Source organism: Cynocephalus volans, chromosome 10, assembly GCF_027409185.1.
Source record: "Cynocephalus volans isolate mCynVol1 chromosome 10, mCynVol1.pri, whole genome shotgun sequence".
In the NCBI taxonomy this organism is placed as follows: domain Eukaryota; kingdom Metazoa; phylum Chordata; class Mammalia; order Dermoptera; family Cynocephalidae; genus Cynocephalus; species Cynocephalus volans.
Genome location: NC_084469.1, coordinates 88,421,677 through 88,442,305, shown reverse-complemented (window position 1 = coordinate 88,442,305; position 20,629 = coordinate 88,421,677). Strand labels below are relative to the sequence as shown.

At 42.5% G+C, this 20,629-nt stretch overlaps 1 protein-coding gene across 1 annotated transcript in view; it reads left to right on the top strand.

Moving 5' to 3' along the window:
* RHPN2 (rhophilin Rho GTPase binding protein 2) overlaps positions 1-20,629 on the top strand; it is a 50,800-nt gene that overhangs the window by 16,679 nt on the left and 13,492 nt on the right. The window contains exons 3-7 of the mRNA XM_063112986.1: positions 6,279-6,407; positions 8,690-8,765; positions 16,095-16,172; positions 16,562-16,686; positions 18,553-18,719. Coding sequence (XP_062969056.1) covers positions 6,279-6,407; positions 8,690-8,765; positions 16,095-16,172; positions 16,562-16,686; positions 18,553-18,719 — 575 coding nt within the window. The remainder of the gene's footprint in view (positions 1-6,278; positions 6,408-8,689; positions 8,766-16,094; positions 16,173-16,561; positions 16,687-18,552; positions 18,720-20,629) is intronic.

Genomic DNA, 20,629 nt, shown 5'->3' with positions numbered 1-20,629 from the left:
TTTATCAGGTGACCACACAAGGGCCTGGGATAGTCCTCATGCCAGCCTCCTGAATTCCTGGCAGAGCAGGATTTGGGAGTAGGTGGACTAAGGTTCAGCTGCTCCAGTAAGGTCTGAAGGTGGTGCAAGTCACTGGGTCAGTGTGGTTCTTGTTCCTGGAGAGACAATTTTATTAAAAGACTTGGGAGAAAAAAATTACACTAAAACGAATGCCGACACATGGGTCAGTATGCAAAATTTACATACATCTTTAAGACAAAACATGGGGAAGTTAAAGAAATTTTGGACTTGAGGCAAAGAAGCTGTTGTCACACAGGGTCTTTTTGTGGTGGAAAAGTTCACAGAGGCTCCACATTAGGGGAAAGAATGAGTGGATGTGGTCAGTAGTCACAGGAAATACTTGAATGTGGCCTTCCTTCCCCTGTTCACACTTGGTGGCTTGATCACTCAGAAAGAGTAAGTGGGACACCTTTTCATTCTTGATTCTTACATTATGTGTGTGCTTTTCATGAAAAACCCCAGGTAGCAGACCTTCCCTTGGTGGTCCAGGCCAGAGGGAGGCCATAGAGAATCAGGGCGGGGAGACTCTGGGCACGAAAGGGCTGAAACACCCTCTGCTTCGTTCTGGCTGGCCTCAAGCAACAGCCTCTAGTTATACCATCAGTTAGTAGACCCCAGGGGCCTAAAAGTATGTGCGCACCCAAGCAAAAGCTGAAAAAAGGCCCATAGAAGCCATTTGTTTTCATCCAGAAAGACAGCCTGGGTACAGTGCACCAGTATTGATGAGACAAAGACTCTGGCCCACTAATTAATTCCTAATTTGGGCCAGTTGTTCTATTTTTGTCCATTGACCACAGCTTGGGCTGATAGAGCTGGGCACAGCCACCAACCATCATCTTGAATGGGTGCACCTTAGAAACACAGCTCAGACTCTAGGGTTGATTTCTAAATCATCTTTGTACCCAAATGTCAGCATTGTGGAAACCAATCCTTACACCCTGCCTGGCTGCCAGCATTTCTAAGTGACCCACACAAAGAGGTCCACATCCAAAGAGGCTCTCACTGATTTGCTGCCAATCTTACATTGCAAATTGTTGCCAAGCCAGGAGGGAAGAGACATGGCAAGTTAATTTATAAAGGTGGAAAAGTCAAGAGTTGGCATTATTTTCAGTGCTCCAGGTATTTAGGTTGGGGGTCTCAGGGTCTCAATTGTTATATTCAAGTTGGACCCATTCTGCTGCTGAGAACTGATCAGTTCCCCCACTGCCTAGAAGTAGTCTTCACTCTGCCATTTTTTTTCCCCATGAACTGAAATTTGTTGAGCCCCTGTCATGTGGAAAGGACTATACCAGGTTCCAGGAGAAATACAAAGAAATAGAAGGCTTGTCCTCCAGGAGTTATAATTGTTTTTCTTATCTCATTCCATAATGGATTTGTGGCACTGTAACACACTCATACAACATATAGGATGAAAGCAGGAGTGAATGAGGGAGGAAGAAGAATAAAAGATTTAGCTGGAAGTAATGCTAGTACATGCCACAAAGTCCTACATACTTTGTTAGAGGTGAGCCACAGTTTGTCTCTGAGCTTCCTGGCAGGCAATAGGAAGAAAGGAATGTGATCTGGAACACATTTTATACTTATTAGCCAAAAAAATCCCATTGCTAAGAAGAAGTGAACCTATTCCCAATACTAAGGGTTGAGAGAATTTTCTTCCCTGGATCCTTGTGGATATTATTGGCTACTGAATCAGTCATTTTCTCAATAACATCTCTGTAGCAAAGGTTTTACAAGCTGTAGATTGTGACATGGTATGTAATGAAATCAATTCAGTGGGTTGATGTATGATAAAAAGTAAATATTTGGTCTTTGTCCCCCTGCGTTCTTGACACAGAGCTCCTAAAACCCTTGGAATTTCCTGGGTGATAAGGGTATCTGTATGTTTAGATGACTCCTGATGGAAGCTTCAGGATGGGAACCCATCCTTAGGAAGACCAAGCCGTGATTAGACTATTGGAACTTTCAGGTCCCCCCCATCCTCCCCACCCTCTGGAGAAAGGAGAGGAGCTGGAGATTAAGTTCAATCACCATTGGCCAGTGATTTAATCAATCATGCCTACCTAATGAAATATCCGTAAAAACCCCTGAATGATGGGGTTCAGGGAGCTTCCAGGCTGGTGAACACACTGAGGTGCTGGGAGGGTGGCCCACCTACCGAGGGTGTGGAAGCTCTGCACTTTTCCCCACATACCTTGCCCTGTGTGTCTCTTCACTTGGCTGCTCCTGAATTGTGCGCTTTGTAATAAACCTAGAAAAGTAAGTAAAGTGTTTTCCTGAGTTCTGTGAGTCATTCTAGCAAATTATCAAACGTTTGGAGGAGGTGGTAGGAAGCCCCGATTTATAGCTGGTCAGTCAGAAGTATGGGCATCCCCCCTCCCCTGGGACTTGCAACTGGGGCCTGAAGTGGGGGCAGTCTTATGGGACTGAGCTCTTAACCTGTAGAGTCTGTGCTAACTGTGGGAATTGGTGTCTGAATTGAATTGAATGGTTGGACACCCATTTGTTGTCAGATAATCAGAATTGGAGAGTTGCAAACATTGTTTTTTAAAAAAGAAGTTAAAATATAATAGAATATGTTGTAGTGTGTCACATCTATGGCTTTTGTGAGACTTTTGTTTCAGGGTGTGCGTGTGTGCTTGTGCACACACATGCATTACATTGTGATATAAAATGTATTTCTTACTGGTGATCGTGGCCAAAAAAACCAAATCTCCAAATGAGTGATATTCACCAAGCTGAGCTTCCAATATGTCATTGTCTGGCTGGGGGAGCCCAGGTGCACGTGTGAAAACTCCCTGGGCAGCAGAAGGATGAGCATCATGTATGTGGCAAGTGGGGAGAGAGCCCCAGTGGAGAGAGAGGTTTAGCACTTTGCTCTCTGGAGGAAAGGTGAACAGGTGGTGAGCGAAGCAAGCAGGTGACAGGTGGCTGCATTTTCTTCAGCTGAGGAGGAAGCAGTGGTCATGTATTCCATCTCTCTGGCTGGCTGGAGCTCTTGGCTGATGAACCTCAGGTTTCCTCATCCGTGAAATGGGACTCAGCACAGTCCCAGCTCAGTACCTGCGTGGTGTTCTTGTTACTGTTATTTTTGTGGTTGATTCCTAATCTGTAAAATGAGGGAGATCTGGGTGTCAAAACCTGGGCTTGAAAACTGGGGTAAAGTTTGCTCCTGTATATTGCTGAATACTATTCTGTTCTGTGAATACACCATAAGGAAATACCACGTTTTGCCAGTTAAGGGACATTTGGATTTTTTTCTACTTTTTGATTACTATGAACATTCATATACATGTCTTTGTGTGCACATGTGTTCATCTCTCTCGTGTAGATTCCTAGGAGCGGAATTGCTAGGTTGTATGGTAAATTTATGTTTAACATTTTTAGAAACTGCTAAACTGTTTTCCAGAGTGGCTCTACTATTTATTTTCCAGTTTTTCCACATCCTCACTAACACTTGTTTTTATCTGTCTTTTTTATTATAGCCAATCTAGTGGGTGTGTATTGGTATCTCATTATGTTTTTGTGTTTCTCTAATGACTTAATGTTATTAAGCATCTTGTGCTTTTAGCCATTTGTATATCTTCTTTGATAAAATGTCTATTCAGATATTTTGCCCATTTAAAAAAATTGAGTTGTTTGTATTTTTATTATTTTATTAACAGAACTCTATGTATTCTGGATATAAACTCTTCATCAGATATACAGTTTGCAAGTATTTTCTCCCAGTCTGTGGCTTGTCTTTTCATCTTTTTAATGGTGTCTTTTGAAGTACAGAAGTTTTTAATTTGACTATGTCCAATTGATCGATTTCTTTTATGGATTGTGCATTTGGTATATAGCTAAGAATATTTTGCCCAACTCAAGGTTGTAAAGATTTTCTCCTATATTTTCTTCTAGAAGATTTAGAGGTATAGCTCTTATATTGCAGTCTGTGACCCATTTGACCTAATGTTTGTGTATGGTATGAGATTTAGATGGAGGTTAATTTTTGTGCCTGTTTTGCAGAAGAGAGTTTACAAAGCAGGCCTGAAGATGGCTATGCTTAGAAAGTCTTGCTTGCAAGATTGGCCCTTGGCTGGTTTGTGGAAACTTAGATTTTAGAAAAGTTCCTATCATTCCCAGACTGATAAAAGTGGCTCATTGTGCCTCATCTGTTTGTACAAATGATGTGGTTTGTGTTGAACCACCTGCTTTCCTTCTGGAATTGTGGAATTATGGAACATGCTATGCTAGGCTTACATTATCAGGCCCCAGTAAAAACCCTGGTCACTGAGTCTCTAATGAGCTTCCCTGGTAGGAGGACATTAAGCACATTCTGTGTGAATCCACTGGAAGAGGTCTCTTGGAAGCCTGTGCCTGGTTTCCTCCAAACTTCACCCCATGTGCCTTTCCCTTTGCTAATTTTTCTTTGAGTTTTTCTATAACAAATCATAGCCATGAGTCCTGCGAGTCCTCCTAGCAAATTGCTGAACGTGGGGTGGTCTTGGGGACCTGAAAACTGTCTTTCCCCCCTTGAACTGTCTTATACTTTTGTCAAAATCAATTGACCATAAATGTAAAATTTTACTTCTGGTCTCTGTTTTGTTCCATTGCCTATCCTGTGCCAGCACCACACTAGCTTGATTACTGTGGCTTTATTGTAACTTTTAAGATCAAATAGCATAAGTTCTCCAACTTTGTTCTTCTTTTTCAAAATTATTTTGGCTATTCTAAGTCCTTTGCATTTCCATGTAAATTTTAGGATCAGATAGTCAATTTCTACTAAAAAGCTCACTAGAATTTTGATTGGGCTTGCATTGAATTGATAGATCAGTTGGGGAGATTTCACACCTTGGCAATAGTGAGTCTTCCTAACCAGAAACATGGAATGTCTCTCCATTTAATATCTCAGAAATGTTTTGTAGTTTTCAGTGTACAAGTCTTGTGCTTCCTTTGTTAAATTTATCTGAGTATTTTATTCTTTTTGATGCTATTGTAAATGGAATGGTTTTCTTAATTTCATTTCAAGATTGTTTATTGCTAGTGTGTAGAAATATAGTTGATTTTTGCACATTGAATTGTATCCTGTTATCTTGCTAAATTGATTTGTTCTAATATTTGCTTTGTGGATGCCGTGGGATTTTCTACATATAAGGTATTGTCATCTGTGAATAAAGACGGTTTTACTTATTCCTTTCCAATCTGGATGCCTTTAATTTCTTTATTTGCCTCATAGCTACTGGCTTGAGCCTCCATTAGAATGTTGATTGGAAATAGCAAAGCAGACATTTTGGGGGCTGGCTGATTAGTTCACTTGGCTAGAGTGTGGCACTGATAATAACAAGGTGTCAAGAGTTCAGATCCCCATACTGGCCAGCCACCAAAAAAATTAATGAATAAAAGTTTTTAAAAGCTCATGTTTTTGCTTTGTTCCTGATCAAAGGGGAAAGCAGTCAGTCTCTCACCATTAGTGTGATGTTAGCTGTGGCTTTTTATAGATGCTCTTTATCAGGTTTTGTAAATTCTCTTTTTTTCCCTAGTTTGCTGAGAATTTTTTATCATGAATCTGTTGGATTTTGTCACTTGCTTTTTTCTGGATCTATTGAGATGACCATGTGTTTTTTGCCCTTTATTCTATAATATAATTTGTTACATTAATCGATTTTCAAACGTTAAACCAACCTTGCATTCCTGGGATCAATCTCACTTGTCATGTGTATAATCCTTTTTCTATGTTGCTAGGTTCAAGTAGCTGATATTTTGTGGAGGATTTTTGCAAACATATTCATGAAGGATATTGAACTGTTGTTTTGTTTTCTTGTGATGTCTTTCTCTGGTTTTGGATCAGGGTAATATTAGCCTCATAGACTGAGTTGGAAAGCATTACTGTCTCTATTTTCTCATCCATTTCTTTTAAAGGGGATGATTTATGGCCTTTTGTGGAATGACTAGAAGCAGTTTTCTTTTCTCTTCTTAAGGCCGATTCTTTGCAAGGATCTCTTAGGAGTCATGTCAGGCAGCTCAGTGTTGTTGGCTATGTCACTAGGTCCATTTGCTGGCAGGTGTGGATCAACATGGGACAAATGCCCATCATCTCTGAGACACTTTATCTGATCATATCTGGCACTTATCTGCAAGCAGCCCCCAGAGCTTCCCTGCAGAGATTGGGGGTTGAGTCTGCTCACCCAGCAGCTGGGATGCGAGGCTGAGGGTGCTTCTCTCCCTCTCTCTTTGAACAGAGCAGCCACGAACCACAAGGTGCGGGAGCAGGTGCGCCTGGAGCTCAGCTTCGTCAACTCAGACCTGCAGATGCTCAAGGAAGAGCTGGAGGGGCTCAACATCTCAGTGGGAGTCTATCAGAGCACAGAGTAAGTGGGGGTAATGCTTCTTCCAGTCACTTGCTGAACCTGAGAATGTGCCTGCATCAGGAATAATACACAGTTAGGCCAGGTGGGAGTTGTGGACCAAGAGCGTAGTGGCCTGCAATTTGGGAAGTGAGAAAACAGTCAGGTTTGGGGTTGAGCACATTGCTACAGTTAAAGGGATGAACCCATGGAGTTTGTTGGGAAATTCTGGAGTGGTGGACAAAAAGACACTTGTCCTGGGATCCCTTGGGACATGGTTTTATGGGAGCGTTGTGTGTCTGGGTCCAGGTGGGGAGGTGGCATCTCTCACATGGGCTGGGGTGGCAGCTCTGCTGTAAAGATGCCCTGGAAGCACTTCTGTGGGTAGCTTTGAGAGCTGACCCGCTAGATGGGGCCCGAGTTGCCCTGCCTTCCTCCCTGTCAGCCTCTTACCAACCACCGGGCCTGACTCGGGGTCATTCTGTTGATGGAATGCGAAAAGTATAATCCACCTTAACTAGAATCTTTTACATCAGAGATTATGGGACCCATCTGAGTTCCCTAAGAAGATGGTACAACTGAGACACTTCAGAAATGTTCCCTGTTAAATGTTTGAGAAATGAATGTTTTGATTCAGAAGCATCCCTTAGGGGAGTATTTGTGGGAGGTGGAATATTGAGGTGTGGCCTTCAGAAAGTCTCCTGCCCCAGGGTGAGCTACCTCAGACAAAAATGCCTGTCTTTAAGAAGAAATAACTTTGAGAAGCTCCAAAGAAGGGTTACATACTTTTCATGTGAAGAAATGAGACTTCTCAAAGAGTAGGTGAGCCCCAGGGGAAACTCAGAAAATAGTTCCCTGGATTAACCAAAGAAGACACTTGGGAACTTTGAGTTACCTTTGGAATGTGCATTTCCTGATCCGTAATCTTAAGGCACCTGGGCATTCCTTGGAGCCAGAGGGAAGGCATTACTGCTGATGCCTCCACTGGTTCTCCTGTGCCTGGCTGGCTTACCTGTGGGCTCCCCACACAGTTCGGAACACCTAGTCAGAGCAACAGCAAATGGAAGATTCTCCCAGCCTATGCTCATATGGTAAAATCCAGAGTTTTGCCCAAAAGTTCCAAGTTCCTTGACAAGGTGAGGCAGGGCCAAACTGTAGTAACACATGTGAGTTTTTTCATACACACATTTGCCATACTGAAGAGCAGAGATGTCTATCTCAGGGGCTGCCCACAGAGACAGGCAGTGAAGGCCGCTTGAGTGGTCACTGTGGCTCTAGAGTGGTGACAGTCAATCTCATGTTCCACTGGGAAGGGGAGAGAGATGTGCAGATTCACACTGACACCTTGCATGAGGACAGGAAGGCTCTGAGACCTGGCCTTCCCTTGTCTCCTTCCACCAGCGTCCAGCCCTCCCCACGGGCTTCAGGGAAGCCATGCACCTGGGGTGGGTCATGCCTGCTTTGAGCACCACAGAGGCAGTTTCAGCTTACAGCTGCATTGTCCACTCATCCTGCCTGGTGTCCCTGGCCTTTTTTCCAGGCTGAGCTGAGCTGAGCAGCCCAAGGAGGTCTCCTGTTACAGGTCCGGAGCTAAACCCCTGTTTGCAAAACAAAGCCTGAGCCCTGTTTTCTCCCTGCTGGCCCTGCCCCTAAGAATGCAAGCTCAGGGAGCACTCCCAGGGTGACCTGTGGTCAGTAGGGGGAGAGGAGGTGGAGGGGAAGCAGTGGCCAAGGTCTGACCCTGGGGCTGGGAGTTAAGTACACGTAGGTATCAGATGAGGCCCCTGCTCTTAAGGCATTCCCTGTGCAGGTGATGGGAAACCTAGACTAACTGCCCTAAAGGAGGAAGCCCCTAAGAGCCCAGCGTTGTGAGTGTGGGGGAGTGTTGGAGGACTGCCAGAGAGGTGAGACCCTCTGCAGTGAGGAGAGAGGAGGGGGATGGGGATTGGGGGTTGACAAGGAGGCCTGGTGTGGTAGGCTGGTGTACCTAGGTAGGGGAGAAGTGAGCATACCAGGCACAGACCCTGGTGCAGGATAGGATTTCAGCACAGTTGCTGGAAGAAGGATTGAGTTTGGAGGGATGTCAGGGTCGAGATGGTGGTCCAGAAGCTATTAGAGGCAGTTTTAGAACCAAGGGATGGGAATAACCAGAGTCATTTTTATGGGAAATGAGCCTGTCAGCCAGGTGTGTGCTAGATTGGCATGAGGAGAGGATGGGGACCTGTGCTGGGCTTCTGGGGGCAGGGCCATGGGATACAAAGTGGCTGATTTGGGGGTGTTCATATACCTTGTCCTTTTCTTTATAGGGAGGCATTTACGATTCCCCTGATTCCTCTTGGCCTGAAGGAAACCAAAGATGTTGACTTTTCAGTCGTCCTCAAGGTAAATCTCAAAGCAATGGGCATGGGACTTAATGTTCAAAATGGAAATACAGAAATTGTGTATCCCTTAGGCTCAATGGGCCGAGTATCAGTTGATGTCTGCATGGTGACCCTGAGCCCCTTCTTAGCCAGCTACACAAAGAATTTGTGCATTCATTGCTCCCATATTCTTGCTCTTATCTCTGGTGATTTCTGAAGCTCTTTCTGGGTGCCTGGAGAAGGCAGGTTGAAACTCAGGCTGGACCTGCCCAGGAGGCCAAATCAAAAGGTCTGTGCTTTGGAATTTAAAAATTATATCCCATTTTAGCATTTTTTATCTTAAATTGTGTGACCAATTTAGGCCACATTTTTGGAAGAATTGCCAAAGTTTCTCCCCTCAAAACTTCGTTATGAAAATTTCCAAATTTACTGAAAAATTGTAAGAATTTTACAGTGAACCCCTGTGTACTTACTGCCTAGGTTCTACCATTAACATTTTGCTATGGTTGTCTTCTGACATATCTGTCCATGTATGCATCTCTGTGTCTGTCCACCAATCCGTCTTATTATTATTATATTTTTAAATTTATCAATATACAATGTAGTTGATTTTTGTGTCCCTTTACCAATTCCTCCTTTCTCCCCCCCCTCTCCCCCCCATCAACATCATATCTGTTCACTTATCTTAACAAGTTCAAGGAATGTGTCTTATTTTGTGATGCATTTCAGAGTAAACCAAAGATGTCAATTCACTGCCCTTAAATACTTGAATAACTAGAGTTTGGGTTTTTTTTTCCCCCTGTCTAATTCCTGGGTATCTATCTGGGCTCCTCTCTTGTTCAGCAGATACTATAGGCCCACCTGTGCCTGGTACTGTGCAGGGTGCTGAAGATGCTACAAGCCCTGCCTTCGGGGCCTGTGGTTCAGTGGGGCTTTCAGGTGGGAAATGAGAGAGATGCATGTCAGAACCACCCAGGAGAAGCCACGCCCCTAAGCTGGGCCAGGAGACCATCCTGTTCCTGGAATATCCTCCTCTTCCTCCTCTCCCTAGCACCATCAGTTTGAGTTTTAATAAATCACCTCCAACTTCCATTTAAGAGGAGAAAGAGGGGATGAGGTGGAAGGAGGTACCTGTCTCTGAGCATTCCAGCACAGACACAGGTTATAGGAATTAATCCCAGCCAGCATCATGAAAAATGTTTCAGAGAATTCTTTTCCTTATAGTAATTCTGTTAGTTGAGTTATCTTGGACTACTTTTAGTTTAGAAAAGAAAAAAATTATCTTACAGCATTTCGGCCACTACAAAATTTATCCTTTTATTTATTTATTAATTTTTTTTTTTTTTGTCTTTTTCGTGACCGGCACTCAGCCAGTGAGTGCACCGGCCATTCCTATATAGGATCCGAACCCGCGGCGGGAGCGTCGCCGCGCTGCCAGCGCAGCACGCTACCGAGTGCGCCACGGGCTCGGCCCCAAAATTTATCCTTTTAAAAGCAATTGGTTAATACTTTGAAAGCTTCTGCATTTGACCTCTGTTCTCAAACAGAGACTGTGAGTTGCTTGACATAAGGTGAGCCCTTTTACCCAGGATCTTTCTGACTGCTGCCTTGTTAAAATCCAGGTCCTGGTCCCTGTGAGTTTGGGGTTTACTTTGGAGTTGGAGAAGTGAAGTTGGTAGTGTTTCAGGACTCAGGTTTACCAGAAAGGTGATTTTTCTGGGTAGAAAACAATTCAGGAACAGCAGCTTTATGACACATTTTCAAAGGCTGTCTGAACTTTCAGATGTGAGTTTTGAGTCTGTGAGACTGTGGAAATGTCTTTAGTTGCTTTTGTAGAACAGTTTCTTTAAGATTTAGTTTGTAACTCAGTGCCAGAGCTACAGGAATGCAGGCATTTTAAAGAGAGACTCTCTTGGAGAAACTTAGGAATTTTATGGGCATCTGTAAGGATCCAAATAGGTCACGTGCTGAATTCCACATTAAAGCAAGTGAAAAAAAATCACATGTTGTGGGCATGGCTCACTGCTATTCAACTGAGGCTTCCAACCATGTCATTTTAGACTAAAAGGGACTCAACAAATGTCAGTCATACAAAAATGAGAACGTTTGGGGGGACTTTCTATTTTCTTCCTTCCACATTTACACTTCAGAGAAACACAGACAGGTACTGCAGAAGTGGTTCAGTAGACTTAGGGCAGTTCAACTTCAAATCTGACCTGTGTGTCCATGTGATGTTGTATGGTCAGTAAAGCTTTGTGATGTGATTTTATTCTATTTTAAAGAAATTGGCTTTAAAATGGCTCGGTTAGAAAGTACCATCAACATGAATTCCCTTTCCAGTGAATCAAGTTGTTTTCATGAGCTTTATTTATTTGTTTTTCTGATTCAGAATATTATTGCAGAACATTCAGAAAATACCAACACATGGAAACACCCCTCCCCACTGAGCTCTGTGACTTTCTCAATACTGAATCTTTGGACAGCCTGGCCTCTTCCTCTAATCAGAGGTTTGCCTCCGAAGGGTGTTGTGAGGGTTGGATGAGATGAGATTTGTCTGTTAAGGGCTTAGCATGATGTCCACCTGTAGTAGGCGCCAAACAAGTCAGCTATTGTTTTCATTCTGTACTCAGCTTCCAAATGCTTGCTGTTGTCTGCAGTGCTCCATTTAGCATCTTAGCACACTTTGCCAAATAGTCCCTTTGGGTAAGTTTCTAGATGTGGATTTGGAAGGTCAGAGATACATATTACATAATTACCCACCAGAAGTGGTCCTGCCTTATACAAGGGTACTTCAAAAAGTTCATGGAAAGATTTGTATCATCTTTCAATTCTATTTTTCTGTGAATGTTTTGAAGTACCCTTGTATTCCTACCATCTGTGTGTGACTGCTTATCTTCCTGAAGCTTTGGTTGTACTCTGTATCATTTTTAATCATTTTGATTTTTAAAAAATATCTTTTTGATTTCTGTGAAATTGGACAAAAATGATATAATGATATTACAGTTTGCATTTCTTTGATCACTGTTGGGGTTGAATATATAATCATGCATTTATTTGCACCTTATAGTTCTCCCGTTTTTGGGTATGTGGCTGGCCAGTACAGGGATTGAACCCTAGACCTCAGTATTATTAGCACTGTGCTCTAACCAAATGAGCTAACTGTAAGCCCCATTTCTCCTTTATGAAATGCTTGTTTCTGTCCTCTGTCCACTTTTTCATAGTGTTGCTCTTCTTATTTCTTTTTTTAATCTTATTTCTTATGAGTTCTCTTACATATGAAGAATATTAGTTCTATAACCCTTAGTTATATACATTATAAGTATTTCTCCTAGTATGTTTTCTCCTTTAACTTTTATTACATAAGCAATAACCAGATAAAAAAGTATAACATACATTCTTTTGCCATGTACATTTTTATGTTGTTAAACTTATCTGTTCTTCTCTTTGCAATTCTGCTTTAGTTTTTTTTTTTTTTTTTTGTCGTCTTTTTCGTGACCGGCACTCAGCCAGTGAGTGCACCGGCCATTCCTACATAGGATCCGAACCCGCGGCGGGAGCGTCCCCCCAGCGCCGCACTCTCCCGAGTGCGCCACCGGCTCGGCCCTGCAATTCTGCTTTAGAAAGACCATGTTCAAATACTGCATAATCTCACTTACATGTGGAATCTAAAAACTCATAGAAGTAGAGAATGATGGTTACTGGGAGCTGGGAGTAGGAGGTGGAGATATGGGGAGATGCTGGTCAAAGGATACACAGTTTCAGTTAGACAGGATAAGTAGGTTAGGGAGATCTGTTGTACAGCCTGGTGACTATATTTAATAATAATGTATTGTATACCTGAAAATTGCTAAGAGTAGATCTTAAATGTTCTCATAACAAAAAATAAGTCTGTGAACTGATTGATATGTTAATTACCTTGATTTAACCCATTTCACAATATATACATATATCAAAACATTGTGTTTTACACTAAATATATACAATTTTTGTCTGTCAAATATACCTGAATAAAAAAGAAAAGTAAAAAAGAAAGACATGATCTTTCTTGAGCAAATATTTTGCTATAGTTTCTTTAAGCGCTCTGTTTAAAATTTTTTTAACATTGAATCTTTACTCTATCTGGAATTTGTTTGGAGGTAAAAAGTGAAGTGTAGTGCTATAACTTTTTATTTTCACCAAATGGACAGTCAGTTTCCCCTGAACTGTGTATTAAGAACCATCCCTCCTCTTCCTTCCTCTGTCCTACTCCATGTCAGGGGAGGCATCTACAGGCTCTTGCTCTATGGCTTCCTACTGGCTATGGCTGAGGGGGTGGCGCCAGAGGGGAGGTGTGGGGAGGTGTCTACAGGCTCCTGCTCTATGGCTTCCTATTAGCTATAGCCAAATGGGGGAGCACCAGCAAGGGATCAGAGAGAGGAGAAGGGTCATTTATTTCCTCACTCCCTCTGCTGCCATTTGCATTCTTGTAGAGAAGGCCCCAGTGGCTTTTGGGTGCACTCCTCAGGTAGCCACCTCTCTGGGTTTCCATAGTTGCTTTTCCCCCTTGACCCTCCAGCTCTGACGTTCTGATGGCTCTCGGGAGTAACACCCCATTCCTGTGGTTTCCTTTAACCTTGCCCACACCGCTGTAATAGCCCCTTTAAACTCCCATCAGTCGTGTGTGTGTGTGTGTGCGTGTGTGCGTGCGTCACCTCTGCCCTGCCTGATGGGTGTGCCATCCTTTCCCGTCTTCTATGGTATGCTGGCTTTTATTATCTACCTAATTCTCCAATCTACTTAGGGCTGTTTCTGATCCATATCTAGTTCCATTGTCTGGTCATTTCTTGCTGTTTAATCCTTGTGCATTTTAACACCAGTTAGAAAAAACATCTTTCTTACTATGCTTTTCCAAACTTTTTTGCCTTTTTTTCCATGTTTCTGCTTCCATATTTTGTTAAGTTCTCCCAAAAATAGTACTCTTGAGTTTTGATTGAAATTTCATTGTATTCATAGATTAATTTGGGCAAAATTGTATCTTTAGCACATTTTCATCTGTGAACATAATATTTCCAGAGGTTGAGGTCAACAAAAAGCAAGTTGTATGGGGGCAAGGATCATGTCTGTCTTGTTCAAAAATGATTTAATGAATAAATGAAAGGAAGAATGAAAAACTTTATGTCCTTCAGTAAAGTTTAATAGTTGTCTATTTAATTTAATTAATTTTATCCATAGAAATATTGTACTTCTGTTGCTCTTGTGAAAGCTATTATTTCCCTGTTACGTATTTCTAACTGATTACTGCTTGTATGAGAAAGGAAGACTATTGACTTTTTTTTTTTTTACTATTGACTTTTATATGTTAACTTTTTGGCTACTTCAAGTAGTTACTGTAAGTAATATCAGTGATAGTAGAAATCCTTGTTTTGTCCCTGATGTATACAGTGGGTTTCAGCAGTATAGTTTTTATCATATTAAGTTGTTTAATCTATCCTAGTTTTCTAACTTTCAAAAGTCAGTAATACGTTTAGAATTTTATCAAGATCCTCTTTGATTTTTATAAGGTGAACATCAGGTTTCTCTTTTAATTTCTTATTTTTAGTGTAATTTCTCTCCTTTTTTTTTTTTTATCTTTAGCAGCTGGCCAGAAAGGGAATCCAAACCCTTGACCTTGGTGTCCAACCAACTAAGCTAACAGGACAGCCTTAATTTCTCTCCTTTTAAGAAAATTTTTGCCAATGTCCACAGTAGGAATTGGCAGGACGTGCTGCCATGGAAAGGATACATCTATCTTTGAGCGTCTCCTGAGCAGTGGCACCTTAACACTGTTCTCAGGGATGTCAGTGGGGGAGCCCCAGATGAACTTTGTCCTTCAGGTCATCCTCACTTTAATTAATGTCACTGGTCACACAATAAAATTTGGAAACCATTTCAAATTTTACAAATGGCCATTATGTTAGTCGAGGAGCTGATTCCAAATATCAATTTAAATCATGAGGAAGATCTGTGACAGCCTCATACAACAAAAGGAAAAGTTGTATTAAACATGAACAGATTAAAAAATAGAAGAAATCTGCATATCCTTGGACTCAGTGAGACATCTTCTAGTGATTTATTCTGAGGAATCAGAGACGTGCCCAAGGATGATCATCACAGTGTTTAATTGTAAAAACTTGGAAACTACTTAAGTGTCATGACAAGTGGAAGTTAAGTAAAATCTTGCTAGTACATAGTAGGTGCTCAGTTTATTTGTTGAATAAATGAATTGTACATTTGTTACATTGGAAGATTATATAACCATTAAAAGTCATGTCTCAGAATATTTTATGACATGAAAACATTTGGTACATTGCCAAGTTTTTTTTAAAAAAGGGCACAGCAGAGTTCTGTTTAGTACAAACCAATTTTTGAAGGGTATGTGTTTGTGTGTGAGTGTGTGTCTGCATTGAACACACAAGAAGCAGGAGGAGCTTTAATGTAGAAAGTGTGTAAAGAGAGTGCCCACGGACACTTGGGAAAACATAATTGGTCAATCTGTCTCATCAACTTTCTTGCAGCCAGGGAAAGCCAGCTCTTTTGGAGGATGTTCTACAGGAACCATTCTCGATGTCTCTTACACTGTTCTTTTTTTTTTTTTCCTATAATACTTGCCATCTTCTAACATACTATTTAATTTACTTATTTGTTATGCCTGTTATTATTGTCTGTCTTCTCTTTTGGGAATATAAGCTTCATGGAAGAAGGATCTTCTTTGTCTGTTTTGTTCACTGATGTAGCCCCAGCACTTTTAACAGTGCCTGGCTCATACATAGCAAATGCCATGAACATTTGTTGAAAGACTGAATGAATTCACAGAGCAGTTATCAGACACTGGTTTGTGGACCCGGTTAGGAATTAAGGTGTTTCATTCATGGGAGTGCCCAAACCTGTTCTTACAAAGTTTCCCATCATAGACCCTGAGGATAGCATCGTCATTATAGTCCCCAGACACAGATTTCCTTTGCCAGGAAGACCCTATGCTCAGGTTCTGAGAGCAGCTTAAAGGTGCAGGTCTGAGCCCCAGAGTATCTGTGACGTTTGCCAGAACTGTTTAATGTATAGGTCACTCAGTGGTGGTACAAAGACATTTTTAAATAAAAAATAACTTCAGTTTTTCTTTTTACTAAAGCAACAAACACAAAACTTAAAAATCTACATAAAATCAAGAAAATAAATCCTCCCACTCAGAAAAATCACTGTAGTGTAAAATCTCTCATCACTTTTTCTGTATTCTACATGTATTTTTTTTTAAGGGGGGGAATTTGACATATTAGTGTTTTACATATTTGTAGTTGTTGATGACATCTTACAGGATCTTATGTCGTTTTTCTTAAAGGATTTTATCCTGGAACATTACAGTGAAGATAGCTATTTATATGAAGATGAAATAGCAGATCTTATGGATCTGAGACAAGTAAGTTTTTATGCAGCAGAAAGGGGAATTTGGCTGCTAGTGCTTGCTGAGTCTCCAGAATACCCTGTTGCTGCATGTTTGTAGTCTTATAGAACTGAGGACAGTTGGAGGGAATGGGGTGGGGGGTGGGGCTGTCAGCATTATCCATCCACTTGCCACAGGAAAAAAACATGGAAGAGGAGAGACCCTATCCACTGGCAGGTCTGGGGATAGATTCCAGGATTCCTGACTTCATTGCAGGCCCTTTCCACCCCTCCTAGAGTTCATGATACCAGCAGCAGGGCCCACATACCACGGAGACAGTGAGAGACTCCTGTTCGTGTGTGCAGGGATGAGCTAGCTGCCGTGCTCTCATATGCTCACCTGCTCTCTGCTGCTTTTCCTTTCAGGCTTGTCGCACGCCCAGCCGAGATGAGGCCGGGGTTGAACTGCTGATGACTTACTTCATCCACCTGGGTTTTATTGAGAGTAGATTCTTCCCACCCACCCGACAGATGGGACTCTTGTTTACCTGGTAGGTGCCTGAGGTTGTACTTTCCCACGTCAGCTAGCTTTGGAGCCTTAGCACCACAGGTGCGCTCTTGTAGTACCACTGCTATGCCCCTTCCGTCTGCAGCCCCTCTTTCCTGACTGTTACATTTATACACAAGAGTCTGGAGAGATCTGGATAAATTGGTATCTATTAATGAAGGGGATTTGAGGGGCAGAAGGCTCCAACAGATCATGGCTTCTTGCTTCTCAGAACAAGTGAGCCAAGGAGAAGAGGCATTTTTTGAGCTATTGTATTGGGGAAACACTGGGGCTCTGAGGTGGAACTAACAAGAAGCAAGATTCTTGTCCCAGGAGGGTGCGTGTGTGTGTGTGTGTGTGTGTGTGTGTGTGTGAGAGAGAGAGAGAGAGAGAGAGAATTGGGCTTTGTCCAATGACAAAGGTGGCAAACAGAAATAGATCCTATTCTAAAAACTGAAGCAAATCACTTGATCCTGCAGAATTGGTCCTTTTTTTTTTTTTTTCCTCTCCTTTTTTGGCTGCTGGTCTATATGGGGATCTGAAACCTTGACCTTGGTGTTACCAGCACCACGCTCTAACCAAATAGCTAACCAGCCAGCCCAGAACTGATATTTTCAAAGATTAGTATAGTTTAAATACTTTGGAGATGCTTTGCCTCTTCTCTGAATGTACACAGGAGAGTGGCTGAAAAGAGAGTAAATTCTAATAGCTAAGAGGCATATTCAGAATTAGATTTTACCACAGCGGATGGACGGCTACTGATGCCTTCCTTTTGGAGAAAGGAAGGTGATTTCTCCCTAGTCTTGAGTTAGGAAGAAGCTCCCTCCCTACCTCCTGGTTGATGTGTGGACAAATAAATCCGAAGTCTTTCAGACTTCAGGAGGAATTACCAGGGTTAGTAATTGCTATATTTCATCTGGGAGAAGCCATATACATACATATGTGTGTATATATATGTGTGTGTATGTTAATAGACTTTATTGTTTAGAGCAGTTTCAGGTTCAGAGCAAAACTGAGCAGCAAGTAGAGTTCCCATATACTTCCCGTCCCCATGTATGCTCAACGTCCCCCACTACCGACATCTGCCACCAGGGTGGTACATTTGTTGCAATCGATGAACCTACGTTGACACAACATTATCACCCAAAGTCCACAGTTTGCATTAGAGTTCACTCTTGGTGGTGTACATTCTATGGGTTTTAACAAATATATAAGGACAAGTAGTGTCACATAATCCACCATTGTAGTATTATACAGAGTAGTTTCACTGTCCTAAAAATCCTCTGTGCTTTGCCTGTTCATTTGTTCCTCCCTGCTAACTCCTGGCTACCACAGTTTTGCCTTTCCCAGAACTTCACATAGTTGGAATCATAATATATAGCATTCTCTCTCTCTCTCTTTTTTTTTTTTTTTTTGTGGCTGGCCAGAATGGGGATCCAAACCCTTGACCTTGGTGTTATAACACCACTCTCTAACCAACTGAGCTAATGGGCCAGCCCCTATGTAGAATTTTCAGATTAGCTTCTTTCACTTAGTAATATACATTTAAGTTCCCTCCATGTCTTTTCATGGCATGCTAGCTCATTTCTTTTTTTTTAGTGCTGAATAATAGTCCATTCCCTAGATGTACTCTTGTTTGTTTATCCATTCACCTATTGGAGGACATCTGGATTGAGAAGCCTTATTTTTGTGTGTTGCTGTGGAGGTCTTTATTCAGTATGATCAGGCCTGTCCTCTTGCTTGGAAACAAAAGCCTCATTGCATGTTCATCTTTGAATTTTATTAAAGAAATGACTTGTCCGTTTTCACCCAAAAGTGGCATTCATTAGCCAAGTAAACCGTATTCTCAGAGCATGTTTCTTTTAAATAGGTATGACTCCTTCACTGGAGTTCCAGTCAGCCAGCAGAACCTGCAGCTGGAGAAGGCCAGCATTCTGTTTAACATCGGAGCCCTTTATACCCAGATCGGGACACGGTGCAACAGGCGGACACAAGCTGGGCTGGAAAGTGCTGTGGACGCCTTCCAGAGAGCTGCAGGTGTGTCTCCTTGAGGGCTGCTGGACAGAGCCTGGGCCCCGTTAGTGGCACCTGGTTGCCCCAGCTGAAGAGGGCCTGGGGAGACCCAGAAACCTGAAAAGACCAGGCTAGTTGCCAGCACTGGTGTAACTTCCCATCCAGAGGCTTGCTTAATGGTATAAACTGGGCCATCTGTCTGGGATGGCTCATGTGCACAGTGAGTCCTGTGGTTAATGGTTAATCTTTTCCAAATGAGTGGCCCAAGGATGGCAGTGAATAACTGTTTCTTTCAACACTGTGCTGAAGAACAGAGTAACTCTTCCCAGATAGGCTTTTTTTTCTTTTATTAGGTGTACTTTATCAGTGTGTATTACTACCTGTGCCTTTATTTATTTATTTATTTTTTTAAAAGATGACCGATAAAGGAATCTTAACCCTTGACTTGGTGGTGTCAGCACCACGCTCACCCAGTGAGCGAACCGGCCATCCCTATATAGGGACCTGAACCTGTGGCCTTGGTGTTATCAGCACCACACTCTCCCAAGTGAGCCACTGGCCAGCGCCTTACCCGTGCCTTTATATTGGGCTCATTCTGCCAAGTACGCCAACCTGAGGTCATTGTTCTCAGCCCTCTGTCAAGTGACTCAGACAAGGGATGCCTACTAGTTCTGTCACCTTCTTCTGGGACTTCCAAATGCTTTTCCCACTTTAACCTCTTTTACCCAGCCAGTCACCCCTGAAATGTGTCCTGGTATAAACCAGGTAGGGTGGAGGAGAAAAGCAGCTTAAAGCCAACCTGGACAGGACTGGGGTCACCAAACTCTGTGCGAGGGGCAACTCTGGCACGAGTCAGGCATTTCCAAGGGTTCTGCCTTGCTCCCCACTAGCAGGGCCTGTGCCTGGGGCAGACTCAGCATAGGGCACAGTACAGACCACAACGGGATCCTCGAACCAGTGCAGCAGCATGTTGCCTTCTGTGCTTGTCCTCTTTATTCTGCTTTGGAGTGTAATCACCCCCTCTCCCATCCCCCTCTTAGAACCTTTGTGGGTATCTCACTGTACTCTGCAAGGCTATGAAGAACCATAGCTCTACCATTTTGAGTTGTGAAATTTTGGGGGTTAAAATGATTGGTCCCTTGGGATGAAAGGAAATGCTAAGGTTCTCTGTGGGAGTCTGTTTCTTTCCCTTTAAATCCTTTTCTGTACTCATCTTCCTTGCTGAGGAATCTTAAGCAGGCACATCTGTGACTTGTCTCCAAGATTATAGAGATAAAGTGAAGCTTGAGAACAGAAAGAGTTTGAGGGAACCCCAGAGGGGAGCAGACAGCCTGTAGCAGGTGCCGTCCTTCTGCAAGGCGGTTTATGCTGGGCAGCAGAACCAGAGGAACCAGTTGGATGGGATTCATGTCAGAGATTATGTTTCACCTCCAGATTTATTGTCAGTTAATGCTTGTGACAGTTAATTTTCTAAAGTATGAAAAAGTCAGCAGAGGGCTACAGCATGAAAACTTCCATTCAAATGGGCTACACTGATCTTTCCCAAGGTCCTGGGGAAAAGGCCTGGATTTCTGAGAAATCCAGGCCTTATGCGTGAGCATGTCCCCTGTGAGTCCCTTAGTCATTATGCCTGCTTCCTGTCTTCACCTCCAGCAAAGGGCCTAGTCACGGATGGCACTTCTCACCGTTGTCTCAGGTGAATAGAGGGGAGCAGGCCGGTTTCCTTGCTGGATACCTATGTAAATGTTGTGAAAGAGAATTCAATATTTTTTAAATTGTGGTGAAATATACATAACATAAAAGTACTGTTTTAATAATTTTTAAGTGTACAGTATTAAATACTTCATTAGCATTAAGTATGCTCATATTGCTGTGCAGCCACCACTACCCATCTTCTGAACCTTTTCAGCGTCTCAACTGAAGCTCTGTACTCA